Here is a 15422-nt window from a genome sequence, read left to right on the forward strand (position 1 = left end):
AACGACCTGGGCCCCCTCCGAGCCCCGTTCGCGTTTCTTTCGGTGCCCCTGGAAGTGCATCAGCGATTGAAATGCAGCGAGAGTGGCCCGAGGGCCGCCGGCGTTTTTTTCCCCGCGCGAACTCTTGCAATACCGTGGAAAGTGCCCTGCCAGCATGGAAATCCGCAAAGTGCAACAGCGGCTTCAGAGGTGTGAGGGCGGGACCGGCTTCTTGCTGCGCGGAGGGAGAACACAGTGAAGGGTGACGGACCATGGGGGTGGGGGGGGGCCTTGTCATATATTACTCAAGAATGCTGCGCCACGAGCCTAGATATTTGCAGGCACTCTTTCTCCAGATAGACATTTTCACAGAAGGCACATTCCACCTCTTGACCACATGGCAATTAGAGGTGCAGTGTAAAAATATCGGGTGGCCGATTTGTAGACGCATGGGAGGTGGTAAGAGACACCGAGCTCGCCGGGTTTTGCACCCACCAGACCGAGAGAAGCGGAGCCGAGCGCGCGCGGACTGTGGGTATGTATGTCAGGCGCTGCACGGCAGGTGTGGCGGTGGGGTTTCAGCGCATTCACAGCGCACGCTGCAGGGGTGCTTGCAGAGGAGGGGCTGGCGGCAGAAACCACCACTTCCGTGTTTCGGTTTGTCTGATGTTTTTATCTGCTCTTTTGCAGCGTGCTCCTCTTTCTGCAGGAAGAGCCTTGCATGTGTCAGCCCCAGGGTGCGGGCACACAGTGTGCTCTAGCACAGAAGATACAAAACAGGGCAGTGGTGCATCACAGCCTTCTTCCAAATCCCGCGCTGTTGGCAAGAGAGCTTTATCAAGCGCGGATGGCTTCAGTGAGCCTCACTTGCATTTGTTGTTGCAATTTAAGACCACCACATGAGCAACCAGCGAGTGTGACGCTTTTGACGGAACAATAGCACTCTAGAAGTGACCTACGAGGCATGCCACGCTCCCTTTCACAACACCACAGATAGAGACGCTGCTTCCCGTTGAGTGAAATGGGCAGGTCACCCTATTCAGAGAATGACGCTACTCCTCACAGAGCTAGATAATCCGCGGTGCAGCTGACTGTGCTGGGTTGGCCCTGCTCTGAGAACCAAACAAGCCTGCTCTGCGGCCACGAGGATTCTAATAAAAACCTCCCACCTCTTATGTCTGCAGAGAGAGCAGCAGTTAGAGGGTGGCACTCAACGCACGGGCAAGAGGCCGCTGTAAACCAATAACAAACACATGACATTGCTTTGACATTGACAGGTATCTAGTGATTTCAAATGCAATAAAACGTGCAATTGTTTCAGAGTGCATCTCCGATTTCAAGAAAACGCGAGTCAGTTGTGAAGATTTTGCACACTTGAAGTTCACATGCACTCAGCAAATGTGCAAACAGGTGTAATTAGGCCAACCCCTCACTAATGCCCCAAGTGTATTTCAATAAGATATATGTGCCATGGTCAAGCAATTAACCCTCCACCCCCCCCCCACACACACACACACTCTAGCGTGGTCGAATTGTTTGTCATACAAATGTCAATACTGCATATATATAAACTATAAAAATAGCTCCTAAAACATATACCAGTGGTGGTGCAGTGGCACTAGACGGCGTTTCCACTGTAAGTCAAGCAAGAGACACTACTCAGACAAGAAGCATTATTGGGTATATTTTGAAGCATTATGGGGTATATTTTATCATAAGTGCGACAAAACTCTACTGTGTTGTCCAAAGAAGCTCGTTCAGGCAGCCTTTATGTCGATCGCTCCTGCAGACAGGTCCGATGGCCTCGTGGGGCTGGGAGGGGGCGGCGCATTTTGAGCAGACTTGTGCATGATATTTCCAGACTTTTTAATTTCAGACACTGATATTTATATTAGGTAAATCTTCCATTAATAGTACCGCTTTTTGTGATAGATTTGTATGATTTCAAGAAACCATACTACTGTGTGTGTGTGGCTCTGTGTGTGTGTGGTTAATGTGCTGCATAGCTAAATACATATAAGATTCCAAAGGCGAGACCCATTGCATTGCAAATGCTTGTTTGATTATTGTCATTTAGTTTTTTTTATAACTTTTTATTGAAAACAAAGGAAAACATTACAAACAGGGGAAAATTAAATCTCAGATGAGCACATTACATTTCCAACGCATGAGGCAAAGTACAAATTAAATATGGCAACATTTAATGCAGGGATCACAGAGTCTTGTGCCTCTGGGACTAGCATTGGGATAGGTGGTTCACAGATCTCCCCTCTATAACTGTCCCAAGCGGTCCAAATTTTACCCCACTTCTTAGGACATCCCCTGGCCACATAACCGCTTTTTCTCTGATCATGCACCAGTCAAGGTCCTCCGCCCATTTGGTGACTCAGGGCGACTGACTAGCTCCCCAGAGCTGAGCTATATTCCATTTAGCCACCATATACTCCAACGTCACCCACTGTTTCTGGTGTGCATTTAAATCTGTAGGCTCCCACACGTTCAACAAACCCCTCCGGTCGTATCTCCACACCCAAAGCTCCTCTCAGCTCATCATGGATCTTCGTCCAGTACAACTGTATCTGAACACAATGCCAGAGAGTATGCATTAGAGTGCCGATTTATCCACACTTTCTCCTGCACTCTCCGCTATCAGCCCGCCCCATTCGCACCAAACGGGGTCCAGTTATATAGGACCTATGGAGTATCTTCAGTTGCACCAGGCGAAGCCGCATCTGGATGGCAACTACTTTAGGGGAAGAGGCCGCCTCCGTCCAATCCTCATCATCTAGTTCTAAACCATCTCCACACCATTGAGCTCTAATCCGCACCAGCGGGTTCTCCATATTGTTAATCAGTTTCCTGTATATCAGGGAAATGGTTTTTTGGGGAATAACCCCATCCAGTACTCGGTCCTCCAGGGGCAATGCCTCCGGGAGCACTGTGTCTTTAGGAATGTGAGTGACAAGGGCATGTCTCACTTGTCGGTAACGATAATATTCGTTATCGTGCAAACTATATTGTTGTCGAAGGGACTCGAAGGTGCACACCGTGTCTTTCCCCCACACATCCTTTATGTGGGCGATGCCTTTAAGATCCCACCGTTCGAACCCCTTCGACTTCCACAGACTGCCCAGCTTCTCCGAATTTAGCAGGGGAGTGGCCATGTTAATTTACCTGCCCACCCCAGAGCTTTAGTAGCTGCGTGCCACACCTGAATCACATGTGCGGTTGGGCCAGTCAATGGAAATCTCCCAGGTCTAGAATACAGTGCTCTCTCTATCACCCTCGCCCCCCAGGGCCAGACCCCGGTCCATAGCATAGCCTGGATCTCCGGGGATTCCATAAACTATGTGATTCACCGCGGCCAGCTGTGAGGCCCAGTAGTACTTCCGCAGATCTAGAATCCCAATCCCGTCGTCATACCACGCGAGCGTAAATTTACCGAATGCTATACGAGCCCTCCCTTCCCACAGGAGCTGCCTCTGAAGAGTTTCTATTTCCCTGAATTATGCCGCTGGCACCGGGTCCATTGAATTCTGTAAAACATACAAAAAACGAGGCAAAGCCATCATCTTGAAGAGTGTGGCTCTTCCAAGCAAAGAGAGCGGAAGGGTTTTCCAGCGCGCCACATCTTTCTTACACCTTTTCAATGGGAAGGCTGAATTATTAGAATATCTTAACTGTGTATTAAGCGTGATAAATATATCCAAGTATTTGAATCCGGGGTCTCAATTTGAATAGGGCATGTCTGCGGAACCACCGTAGGATCGCCCACCAGAACAAAGAGCACCGACTTCGTCCAGTTGATGGCCAGTCCGGAGTACCTACCAAATACGGCAATCACGTCCATATCGTCATTTAGTTTTAAATGATGTCTGATATAGAAAAATTCAGTTTTACAGCTTGCTGGTGTCTTTGCATTAAATTAAATGATTAGTCTGTCTTTGCACACCCTTACGTAATCAAAATCATATATCAAAATCTACAGTAGTTCTAGCTGTGCACCCGGTAAACTGGTGGTTTTCCACCAGATATTGGTCTTTGCATTGAATGCCATTTCCCCCGTGTTCCCAGAGCGATCATCAACTTTCTCCCCAAGGGTCCTCTTTTCTTCATGATGGCCAGATTAGTGACACAGCATACATAGAGAGAACATAACCTACATTGAAATTGTGACTTTGTCATTGCTAAAGAACGCAAACAAGTCTCTGCAGGAGAGATGAAATTCTTGTCCAGAATACGATTGTCATTGGAGTTGACATGTAGGGTATTGCAATGTTAAATGGATTGGTAAATTCAATTTCAGCTACCTGATTCAAGGAGCCAAAGCTTTGGAATACATGGCATGTCCTTATCCAGCGAACAAACGAGTCTGGATGTCTGGTCGAATTTAATATGCTTTTCTTGGTGATCATTAGTGTATGGAGATGGATTCAAGCTTAGAATCATATATGCACCTTCCTATTATGTCTCCTTGGAGCAGATAGCGTAAAGTACATGTACAAGGAGTTAAATTAATGTATTTTGCCACCTAAGCTACTCTATTCCACAGTTGACAGACCAAGCTATAAAATAACAACCTCATCGGAGGAGTAAGATCCAGGTAATTTGGGCATACCAACAACTAGGGCTGACAGACTTCAGAAAGTTAGGGCAGACTCCAATATTAACTTGCAACAATTGCTACCTAGTTGCTAAATTGTTGTCTTGAGCCCCGTAGGTGGTATAATGTTTGTGTGGAATAAAGCAAACTGATAAACTGGTTTCTATTTATCTGGTTGAAGTGTGGAGTCCTAGAGGAGAACATTGTCTAGTTGTTACAGGGAGGCACCTTTTAGGTCTCTGCTACCGACAGCAGAGGCTGTCAGGTTGTGAAAGAACTATCGTGAACTGAGTAGTCTTACAGCACCCCACCTTTTACTTAACATTGGCTGACGTTGTCACTTATTTTTTCCCTGGTGTTTTATATAGCGCAAACTTGACCTGAAGGTATCAGCGTGCTTTACATTAGCAGCGGTTACGTTACACAAGAACACAATTATTTTTTTATTATTGGCTCGGGGAGATTAAGTGATTTACCCAGAATCACAGGTTGTTGAGCGTCATTGCGGAGACTTTTTAACTTGCTTCTTATTCGACCACTTGACTTTTGTGTTTAGCCCTCCCTGGAGCACGAGCTCCATAAAATCCTTTTGATTGGCTGGCTTTTACCCTTCCACTGCTCACATTTAGGGAACTACATTTTTTATTTTCCCTTCAGCACTCCATGAGAGTGCATGAGCTTACTAGCTCTCTCCTTTGTGCGCTGCTTTCTCACCTCCGATACCCTCCACACGCACTGTATCGCTTCCCCACCTAGTAGCTTTTCTGTAAAAGCACAGCAAATAGGATTGTTTTTCATTTTGTTAGGGTATTACTGAAGAACATACCTCGAGTTGTTTTTGTTTTGTCTTCTACTTTGTACATATTACATTAACCACATGGTTTGGCTCACAAAGATACTTATGGCGCTGGGGAAAGCGTATATTCTGCTGCACTCAACTGGTGTCTGTTGTATAAAGTGCACTTAGCATGATACTTCTCCGGGAGACCCATTATGCTGCTCCATGAGCTAAAACGGAGAACAAATTGCTGAACCCTGTTGGAAGTGGATTAGACCTTGGCAAGCATTTCTTTTTACATTCTCCTGCATTATTATAGTTTTTAAATTGTATTTAGACTTTCCTGAGTGAAAAGTATTGAAAAAATAAGCCATGCCATTTACAAAGATTGAAAACGATGATTTCAATGTAAAGCTTTGAGATGGTACTAAGATACGTTTGCTTTTCCTCCAGTATTTTGAAATTGTTTTTGTTCTTTTTCATTAAAAAAAAATGTATATACTTTCCAGACAAGCATTTGCAAAGCCAGCAGCTTGGCACTTGTATTATAAGAACGAGCCCTATTGAATATTAGAAGATAGTTCTAGTTCTTAAAACGGGAGGAAGAGGCAGTGTTACAAATGCTCTCGGACATGTGGTTTGTTTTGTAACATTAGTGGTAATCCAGGAGTTTCTTGAATCTTTAGTAGGTACGCTGTCATCTTAGTTTGTCATGCAGCCTCAGAAGGATGTAAGTGAACATTCGTTAGACCCTTGTAATGACCTTTGGTGCTTCAGATAGTAAATCTGTATGCTCCCTGTGGATTCTTTGTACTGTCACATATTATATGCACTCTTCTACAACAAGCTACCCCATCAGCTAGGATTTGGGATCCTCTCTGGTCCCAAGTGTGTATTTTTCGCATGGTAAATATCCGGTCTCTTTGAGAGAAGTGGTATTGCACGTTATGTTCACAGCTGACACTGCTCCCCGGATATATGTAGTGAGGGGTTAATGGGCAGGGTGGCACTGTTTCCAGAAGTTATGGGAACAAGGGTGCTTTGAGTCGAGGACAGATTGCCTGCACTTGTTAAACTGTGCAGTGTTAAGCCATACATCTTGAAGCAGCGGTTAGGGGTTGCATAGATTGGATCCGGGCTTGACAAGCGAATGCAGAGGCAGAGAAGAGAGCATTTAACCTGATCTAATAATGCTGAAGGTTTCAGCCTGTTTTACGCTGCATTCTCCTGTCCTCTAGTGTTGAGTTTGGAATACTGCACCTTACGTTTCTCTCAAGTCTTGGTTTCCTCACCCCACAATGCACCAGCACACATATTCACCCTACTTATTACCCGGATTAAGTGGGGCGCTGGGTAGCACTTCATCGCATCCTGTGTCCATGTTCTCGCTTCAAGTGATGACCTACTTCATGCACTAATGAAAGAATAAAAATCACGTTTTTTTCTTTTTAAATTTCAATCTTAATCTTATTCTAGAAATACACTCCTTTTCGTTTCGGTACTAGCCGCTTTACGATGTTGGCAGGTTCGGGTAAGAATCGGGTTTGTATTGTGTGCCTCTCTCGGTGGCCCGATGAATGTCCGTGTTGAGTGCAAATAATTTGCCTGATGCTGAAACTAGGACTAAAGACTCTTCCCTTCACGGTATTTGACCTATGGGAAGAGGATCTGTTCCAGCCCGGGTAATGCAGCTCTCGATCCTGACAAATTGTTCTTAACAAAAAGCTCGTAGGCCAATGGACCGATTCCTCTGGAAAGTACATTGCCAAGGTATGTGAGGAGGCAAACACAAATGGAACAGGCAGCAATAGCGAAATGTAAGAATGTCAAGGGAGTGTTCACTCCAGTGAGCCCCCTCGTGCAGATGGCAAACTCAAAAGTGCAAGCATGACTGTGAAATCTAACTTCATTACCAGAGGAACAACTGGCGCAAAATCGGAGCGAAATCGAGAACAGACCTCGAAATGTTATCTACTCGGCATCGAAAAAACCTGTTGATGCATGTACGCCTCCAAGCTGAGAAAATCTCAACATGTGACGGTCTACATTGGAGGAGACCGGAAAAGATAACATAGGTGTCATTACAGCTATAACATCAGTCACAGGAAAAAGGGGAGACATATCCTGCGAGACGACACATGGTCCCCGCCTTTATAGAAGCCTTAAGAGGAAGCCATTTCACACCAGCGCTGGCAAAGCTAATAGGTTTAACCTTGGCCGACGTGTACACTTATTTAAAAATACGTATTTTTCAGACAAAATGCAGAAAGAAAAATAAATTATCCAAGCATCAATAATATTGAAATAAAGGCTTAGTCCAGCAGCCCAGGCACTCAATCCCTGGCACTTGATTAATTGCACTTCTATTCAGGTAGCTGTGCACTTGTGAGTGGGCAAATACTGTACGTCACAGTACAAAATAGTCCAGTGGATGATGTAGGTTGACCCATTGTCCCATGCTGTAAGTTGGTGGTGGAAGTACGCAAAATAAATGTCAATGACACTTGAAATAGACAAGTGAAGGAGGCTGAATAATAGCCCATGTATATATTTGTGGGTTTTGTGTGTGTGTGTGTGTGTGTGTGTGAGGGGGGGGGGCTAGGTGTGTCTAGTCAAGGCCTCAAAATTATAATTGTGCAAAATTCTGAAAACACTACAGCTCAAGACAACACACCCAACCCATCATCTTTACCTCAGTACCCCGACTCAAGAGAAGGAATACTAAGGAGCACACCATGAGCATCAGCACCAGGATGTGGTTGGACCATAGAGTACGATGCAGAGGTCACCGCACCATTGGCACAGAGAATGAGGAACAGTACAGACTAAAGGCTACCTCTCCAGATGAAACCTCTGCATGCCCCTGTTACTCCGGGATTTCTATATCATATTGGGATAGCACTAGCGGTTGAATAGGAGGGCTTCTTGATGGCCATTATACTGCAGTGAGATAAATGTTCTGTTTTCCATTGCAAAAGATCTCTTTATGGATGCTGTAGGGAAGAGAAAAGCAGTGGGATCTTCGTGAGAATGGTCAATTCTCCAAATCCTATATCTTCTTGGCCACTATTACTTGCTCCAGAGGAGGTGTTGGAAGAGCTTTTTAGCACCTGCAGGACACATGCGAAGCTGATAGGCCTGGCTATTTTTGGGGGAAGTGTTGGGTAGTATTGGCCAGATCCTGTGATGCCCCTAGCTGTCCTAGAAAGAACATTTTTTAAAAGAAGCAACATCTTGGGCTACAGCATTCTAGAAGATCGGGATGGACCCTTTGCTGAACAGACCGCATCAGCAGTGGCGGTTGCTAACTGGAAGCAGCAATAGGACAGGGTCGGGGAAAGGGGGTGGGATTTGGTTACAAAAAAATCACTTGCCTTCTGGCCGCTGCCTTTCCAATGTCGTTTTCCTGGCTTCTTGGGGGAGACCGAAAGCAGCACGGCTCCGAGGCTCCCTGCAGCCAATCACAATGCTTCAATGCAGCGTTGTGATTGGTCTGACCACCGTGACACGGCGCCGAGCCAGGTGCAGGAGGGGTGGGCATGTTTTCCACGCAGGCTGTAACGCAGCTTGCACGGAGAACATGGTATGTGCGCATGACTGTTTTGGGCGACCCGAGAGGGCCGGCCAAGCACTCATGCTCACATAGGGAGAGCAAACCACTACACCACCTGCTCTGAGAGCAGCCCTGCCCCTCAAAGACGCTGCAATGGGGAAAACTAAAATGATAACCTCGAGTTATCATTTTTTCCCCCTTTTATTACACTGCAAAAAGCAGTGGGGCGACGCTACTCCGCCTTAGCAGAGGAGCCGCCACTGGGCATCAGCAGAGGTAACCAGTATACTTAGTTACGCAAAGGAATCTGATCTGAAGAGTTTGAGCAAAATACAGTATACCTTTGTTCGAACTGCCTTCTGCAACCCCCACCTGAGATGTGTACAAGCAGTGGAAGGAATGTTGTGGTTGGTAAAACATTGTATGGCTAACATTTCGTAGAGAAAACAGTGACTGAAATAGTGTGTTAAATAAAAGCTGTTTGACCAGTGCTGGGCTGCTATTAGCTCTCTGCATCTGGCAAGAATACTAGTAGAGGCATGTTGATTTTGTGCAAGGCTGTAGTGACCAAGATGCCTTGTATTTTGGGAAGTTTGACTAGAACGTGAGTTTGTAGCACACGGTGGGACGGTTTAACAGTGACTGGTTGTTCTAGTTTCTAGTGAGGAAAAACATAAGTGTAGGTGGAAGCAAGCGCCGTACTAGCCCCCCCTCCAAAACAACGTAAATGTGTGTATACTACAGTGCCATAACCAAAAGGTTACCAAACTGTAATTTTTCACACCAGCTCTTAATAGCCAACTGATATCTTGAAAAGGTAGTTATCCCTTTTGATTGTAGGGCAGGCGTTAAGTGGCTATTTTAGCTGTTTGAAGATTGTCTCCTTGCCGCTGCGAATTGATATGAGCTGTGATGGGTATGAGCATAAAGCACGGATGTGTTTTAAGAGTAAACATATACAGTACGTGTTGTTCACCTTCGGTGTACTTTAATTATTTTTTGCAGTCCGAGGGAGTGGCCAGTAGAAAATTTAATGTGTTGCTGTTATATTTTTACTTGGAAATATGCATCACTAACGTGTCGTGTTTTCCCCATCTTCTGTTTTTATAGATGTTCCCCCTGCCTGTGGCTAATGGAAAAAACCGCCCAACAACGCTAGCAAGCACACAGTTTGGTGGAGCAGGTATCGTATTTTTCTAATTACTGGCTTATTTTATATTTATTCATTTTTTAAATGATTAATGAAAATGGTAACTTGTAGAGAAATGAGGAGAGTTTTTGCTATTTTTATATATTTTGTTTCGGCGTGGGTATAAACTAGATTTAGTTTTAAAAAATCCCTTAAACCCCCCTCTCAACAAGCCAGCTCACTTTTTTTTTTTTATTTGTGTAGTGGGGGCAACTTTGAAACTGGATGTGACTTGCAGGGTTGGGCAAGCATCCTTATTCCCTTTCTTGTATTCACTTTTTAATAGAACATAAGGGTTTTTTGGCTAGGTATTGCCTGCTTGCTCTACTAGAATGAAGCACCATTCTGCTGTCCTCCAAACTTTCTGCATCTTGTGCATTACATTCTTTGCTTGACTTGTAGGAAAATTACGATTTTGATAATTTTGATGGTATTTTGACACGAAGAAAGAAATAACTATTTTTCATGTACCTTTCATTTTGTAGTACGGGGATGTAAATACTCATTCCAGTGAAGGCTTGTCCCAAGTTTTATCTGAGTCCTATAATAGTGTGCAGTGCTTTCAAGACTAATTATACAAATACTATATGGTTTTGTGTCTCTGACCTCTTTCTTCGCTGTGATGTCCTCACTTTTTTTAGCGTGTAAAAAATCATATAATTCTGTTTTCCTTGAAGTGCTGGGAAAGTGGCTTAAGCCCACTGGCAAATACGAATGTTACCTGCGACGCATCCAAATGTTATTTGAACTGTGAATTGCACTTTATGGCTTTTTTTCACGTATATTATGTTGCTCGTCCACCAAACTAATTTATTGGCTCTAAATAGCAGCCTAAACACACGACACCTTTCAAGGTGTCAGCTGCCTCAACCAAAAAAAGATGAAAGATTCAGATCGTGCTCGTATTGTAAATTCCTTAAGCTATCTGCATGCTCCTGATTGACTCCAGCCACTACACATATATTGACTGCATCTCGTTGAGACGCCTTCCTTTTTCCCCCCATGCAGTGCACCGTAAAGCAGTTTAAGCCTAATTTACTGGATTAACGCTTCCTCTGTGGCAATCATTAACTGGGCAGCATTTGTAGATTCTTTCAGTTGCGGCCCACAAGACAATCAGGTTGTCCAAGAAATCTTAATTGAATTAAATATCATTTGTGGTTAGACTGGGTACTGACAGTTGGTGGACCTAGTGCTTTCCGTGTGTGATCAAGTGTGGCTTCGGATTTTGTGTGCAATGCTTTCACTCTTGCTGCATCTGTGTTGTATTTGGATTCTGATTGCACAATGCCTTTAATCTTTAAAATAACTAATCAAATTGAAGACGGCTAGTTAAGACTAGGATCACCCCCCCCCACTGAGTGGTTAACCTGTTGTCTGAAAGTTTGAGGTTACCAGTTGTGCTTTTGAAAAACCTGCACCTTTGTGTGTGTATTTGTGTGTGTGTGTGTGTGTGTGTGTGTGTGTGTTCTCGTTCAGAATCCCTAGTAGCAGGACATCTGGTCATGTATTTTTCCAGTGTTAAACCAAATAATGTGAATTTCTTGTGAACAAAGATTCTGGGATAGGCACATCATCGTTGTAAAAAGTAATTGTAAAATTGATAGTTGGAGAGTCGATTTTAGCTCGGTCTTAATGCGTCATTCCGACACGGAGTGGACATCTGTAAGGCCTGAAACAATGTTAACAAGCATTGGCAATGCAATAGGTATTGCATTTACGCGAGTTTGAGCTATTGGCATTGTAACTGACTATGTTTTTGATTTATGTTTTGGTTTTTAAAACTTAAAATAAACTGCATTGTCATTTACAATGACAATAGCTTGAACGCGTGTAAATACGAGCGTGCATAAATGCGAGTCCTATTACATTGCACATGTTCTAACGTTGTGGCCTACCGACCGGCCCTAATAAAAACGGCCTGCACTAATAAAATAATTAAGCGCGTCTGCTTTAATTATAGCAGACGCGCTATAATTTGAATAAATACATTACGAAAGTGGCCAGCCTTAAGTAAATAAATATTTAAGCGTGGCCGCTATAGTTAAAGCGGAGGCGCTATAATTTAAATATATACATTATTAAAACCAGAGGGCCTGCTGAGATGTCGTGGGTGGAATATGGAAGATCATTAAAAAAAAGTGCCTACCGATTTATGAAGGAGACGGTGTAACGCCACAAGTAGAAGATCCAGTCCTCATGGGCGGTACCAAATGGAGACAGGGTGGTAATAAGGAGGGACTAACAAGCCTCACAATGAATCGGAAGCCAGCATTTACCAAGGACAATGACCCCAGCCAATAAAAAGTATGGGCGGAGAGTGGGCTAGGCTTACACAGCATACTAAACTACTGCATCCCTCGCAGGGCGAGCAGTGCATGCGCGCTGCCGCTAGGCTCAACCTAAAAATGCAGGTTTTGTAAAGATGTCTCCGTTCTATGAGTTCACTATATAACTGCTCATTTGTTTTGCAGGAGCAGAAATCTGTCACAAAATCTTAGTTTCTCACTTGAAAAATGAGTGGTTTGCAACTTGTTTGAGTTTTAATTTTATTGGAGCAATTGGTTATGCGTGAGTCGGCCAATGGCCTTCGCGAGCACTACCTCGGCTGTGCTGGGCACGTCTGTTGGCCGACGCGGCCCCGCCCACTCTTCAGAACTCCCGCACTGCAGCGGAATTTGCGCCGCTATAAAGGAGTTAATAACAATTGCTTTTAGTAAACCTATTGATTGCTTTGAGCATCACAGTGCGTCACAGAATGCCATACCTGCATTGAAAAACTGCCAATATCTTATCAAAAATCAGTAAGAGTCCTTGTCCTGCTACAAATGTTGTGTGAATATCTAGAGGAATATTTAGTTTTACATTGTTGTGTACATCTGTGACGCCATTCTCTACCGCACCAATAAAGCTTTTCCTTCTTCCAAGTTCTTCTTCCAAGTTAAGCTTACAGCCTCCTAAGTAAAAGCAAATTATTTTGTATCTTGTACTCCAGAGGTCTGCCCACAAAATGAGGAATTTCCTGGACTGCATTCCTCCTTTTCCTTTTGAATTTCTTTTTAAGAAACAATTGTTAAAAGTAAGACTGCCAGCCCTGCTCCTTATATGCCTTGAATCAGAAGTCATTCTTGATGCAAGAGAGTTGGAACCCTTTCTACCTAGAAACTCCCCACCCACCCTTGTGGCCACCAGATTGTTGATCATGAGCATTGCTTCACCGTCTGTCTTCAGTCATATCTCCTTCAGACTTGTTTGTAGGGAATCACTCCTCCTACTGCCACAACATCTCTCTATTTAGAAACTGTATTGATTGGGTTTTTAACAATGCTCAAATGGTGGTCTGGTACAATATGAACCCATGTCCATGGCGTTCATAACGAAGGGCAGGTTTTCAGAATTTAATTGCCATACATAACTAATAGCTGTTGTCTTCCTTGAAAGTGGGTCCTTCCATTTGTTTTATTGCAATGTCCTGTTATAAGTTGTTCACTGCCGCTGTCTTAAAGAACCTAGCAGTAAACCATTGTGAGTATTACAGCAGCATGACAAAACTCCGTGCCCACATTGAGTTTCAGTGCATCTTCATTCAATTCCTTCCTTTAGACGGAAGCGGCGCTCTAAGGTCTCTCTTTCAGTTTGATAAAAAATAAAACTACTTGTTTTATTCATGGCTAATTAATATAGCACCATGTTTTGCAGTATGACACAGGATTTGGCCCTATTAAACTTTATCCAGTAGTAATGGAAGACCAACAAGCAGGAAATTATAGTTTGATTTGCTATTTTGGTGTCCTCCTTCCGTTGTAATTTGAAAACCTAGACGTTCAGACTCCGACGAAAATCTTCATTCATGCTTGCATGTTGTATCGGTGTTCGTTGTTTTATTTAAAACAAGTTTTTGCTAGGGCATCACTTTTTTGGGGGTGTGGAGGAGAAGATGACTACTTTAATACAAAAATGACATTTGTCCTGTTGTGCTCTGAAATAATTGTCTTCGAGTGGTTTATTCGTTTAACATTTCGCCAGGAACTTCTCCTATTTATGGATTAAACCCAAGCTTTCTTTGGAGAGTTATTAGTGCCAGCAGAAGTTTTTGATACAGTCATGTAAAACAGTTTGAAGAAGAGAACACATCTTTTACTTCACTCTTTATATTTGAAACTAGGATATGATAAACGTTATGGTCTGGTGTGGTAAGCAGAGGAGGCTCATTTTCTCTCACTGTAAACATCTTGTGAAAACATGTGGGGCGGCAACATTATTAAAATAAATCTTGGACATGAAAAGCTCTTCCTTGCAGTTAGATTTAATGATGCATAAGTGTGTCATTGAAAGTTTTAGAACTTAGCAATTGAGTAATAGGTTTCGTACACTTTCCAAAAATGAAATTAGAGCTCTAACATCACCTGGCAAATTTGAGGAAATAATTATACTAACCATTTCCAGTTCCCGGGCAGAACAAGAAGAGTGCGTAAAGTGATAGTTTAAGGAGTTGTACCACATGGGACATTAAGTAGGTAGAGGTGCAGCTGAGAGAGGGTTTATCCCTTTAGCAAAATTGTAAAAGGGATGTATGGGGGAAAGCCCTCCTCAAGTAAATTACAGGAAAGAGAAGACTGAACTGTGCTGTGAGGGTATAATGCTGTGGGCTTTTTGTATTGAGAAATTTGCCAAAATTAATGATCTTGATATGGGTATGCTAATTTCCTATTGCAATGAGATGTTATTTTGTGGTTAAATTGGGCCGTCACTTTAGTAAATGCCTAACGAAAAATATGGTCTAGCAGTCCCAATTTTACGTGCATTTTCCACTGGTTATTGAAGGTAGGGAAACTAAAACACACACTCGCACTCTTTCTTCGGAGCAGCCGCAGCTCGTGCAGGTAAGGGCAGTGGGGGCGGGGAGGGATTTTGGCAAAGAGGTAACATTATTTAATTCTCCCTTGTGGTCGTCTTTTACCCTCCCCCAATCCGGCTTCACCACTCTTACCTGCACGGGCCGTGGCTGTTTTAGATGCGGTATTTTCAGTGCTTCATTGGTTTACAAAATGCAGGGAAACCAAAGTGTTTTGAGTCCTCTGCTAGTGCTGCGGAATGCTGGGGTTGCTGACTAGCTATGAGGCATAGTTTTGCGTCCATCTCGTGCCCCTTTCTTTTTGCGCCTTACACTTTCTGCATCTCTCTTGTTCGCTCAATTTCAACCAGGTTTCTCCCGTACTCTCTCGCTCTTTACTTTCTCCCCCCTTTTTTTGCTCTCTTGCTCTGATTAGTGTGTGATGAAAAATAAAGTGCTAGTGCTCAACATAAGCACTGGGCCATG

At 43.7% G+C, this 15422-nt stretch overlaps 1 protein-coding gene across 6 annotated transcripts in view; it reads left to right on the plus strand.

Moving 5' to 3' along the window:
- Positions 1–15422, plus strand: part of TCF3 (transcription factor 3) — a 620473-nt gene that overhangs the window by 53134 nt on the left and 551917 nt on the right. For all 6 annotated transcript variants that reach the window (XM_078670855.1, XM_078670856.1, XM_078670859.1 and 3 more), the window contains exon 3: positions 10024–10096. In XM_078670855.1, coding sequence (XP_078526981.1) covers positions 10024–10096 — 73 coding nt within the window. The remainder of the gene's footprint in view (positions 1–10023; positions 10097–15422) is intronic.

The sequence above is a fragment of the Lissotriton helveticus genome, chromosome 12 (assembly GCF_964261635.1).
Source record: "Lissotriton helveticus chromosome 12, aLisHel1.1, whole genome shotgun sequence".
Lineage (NCBI taxonomy): Eukaryota > Metazoa > Chordata > Amphibia > Caudata > Salamandridae > Lissotriton > Lissotriton helveticus.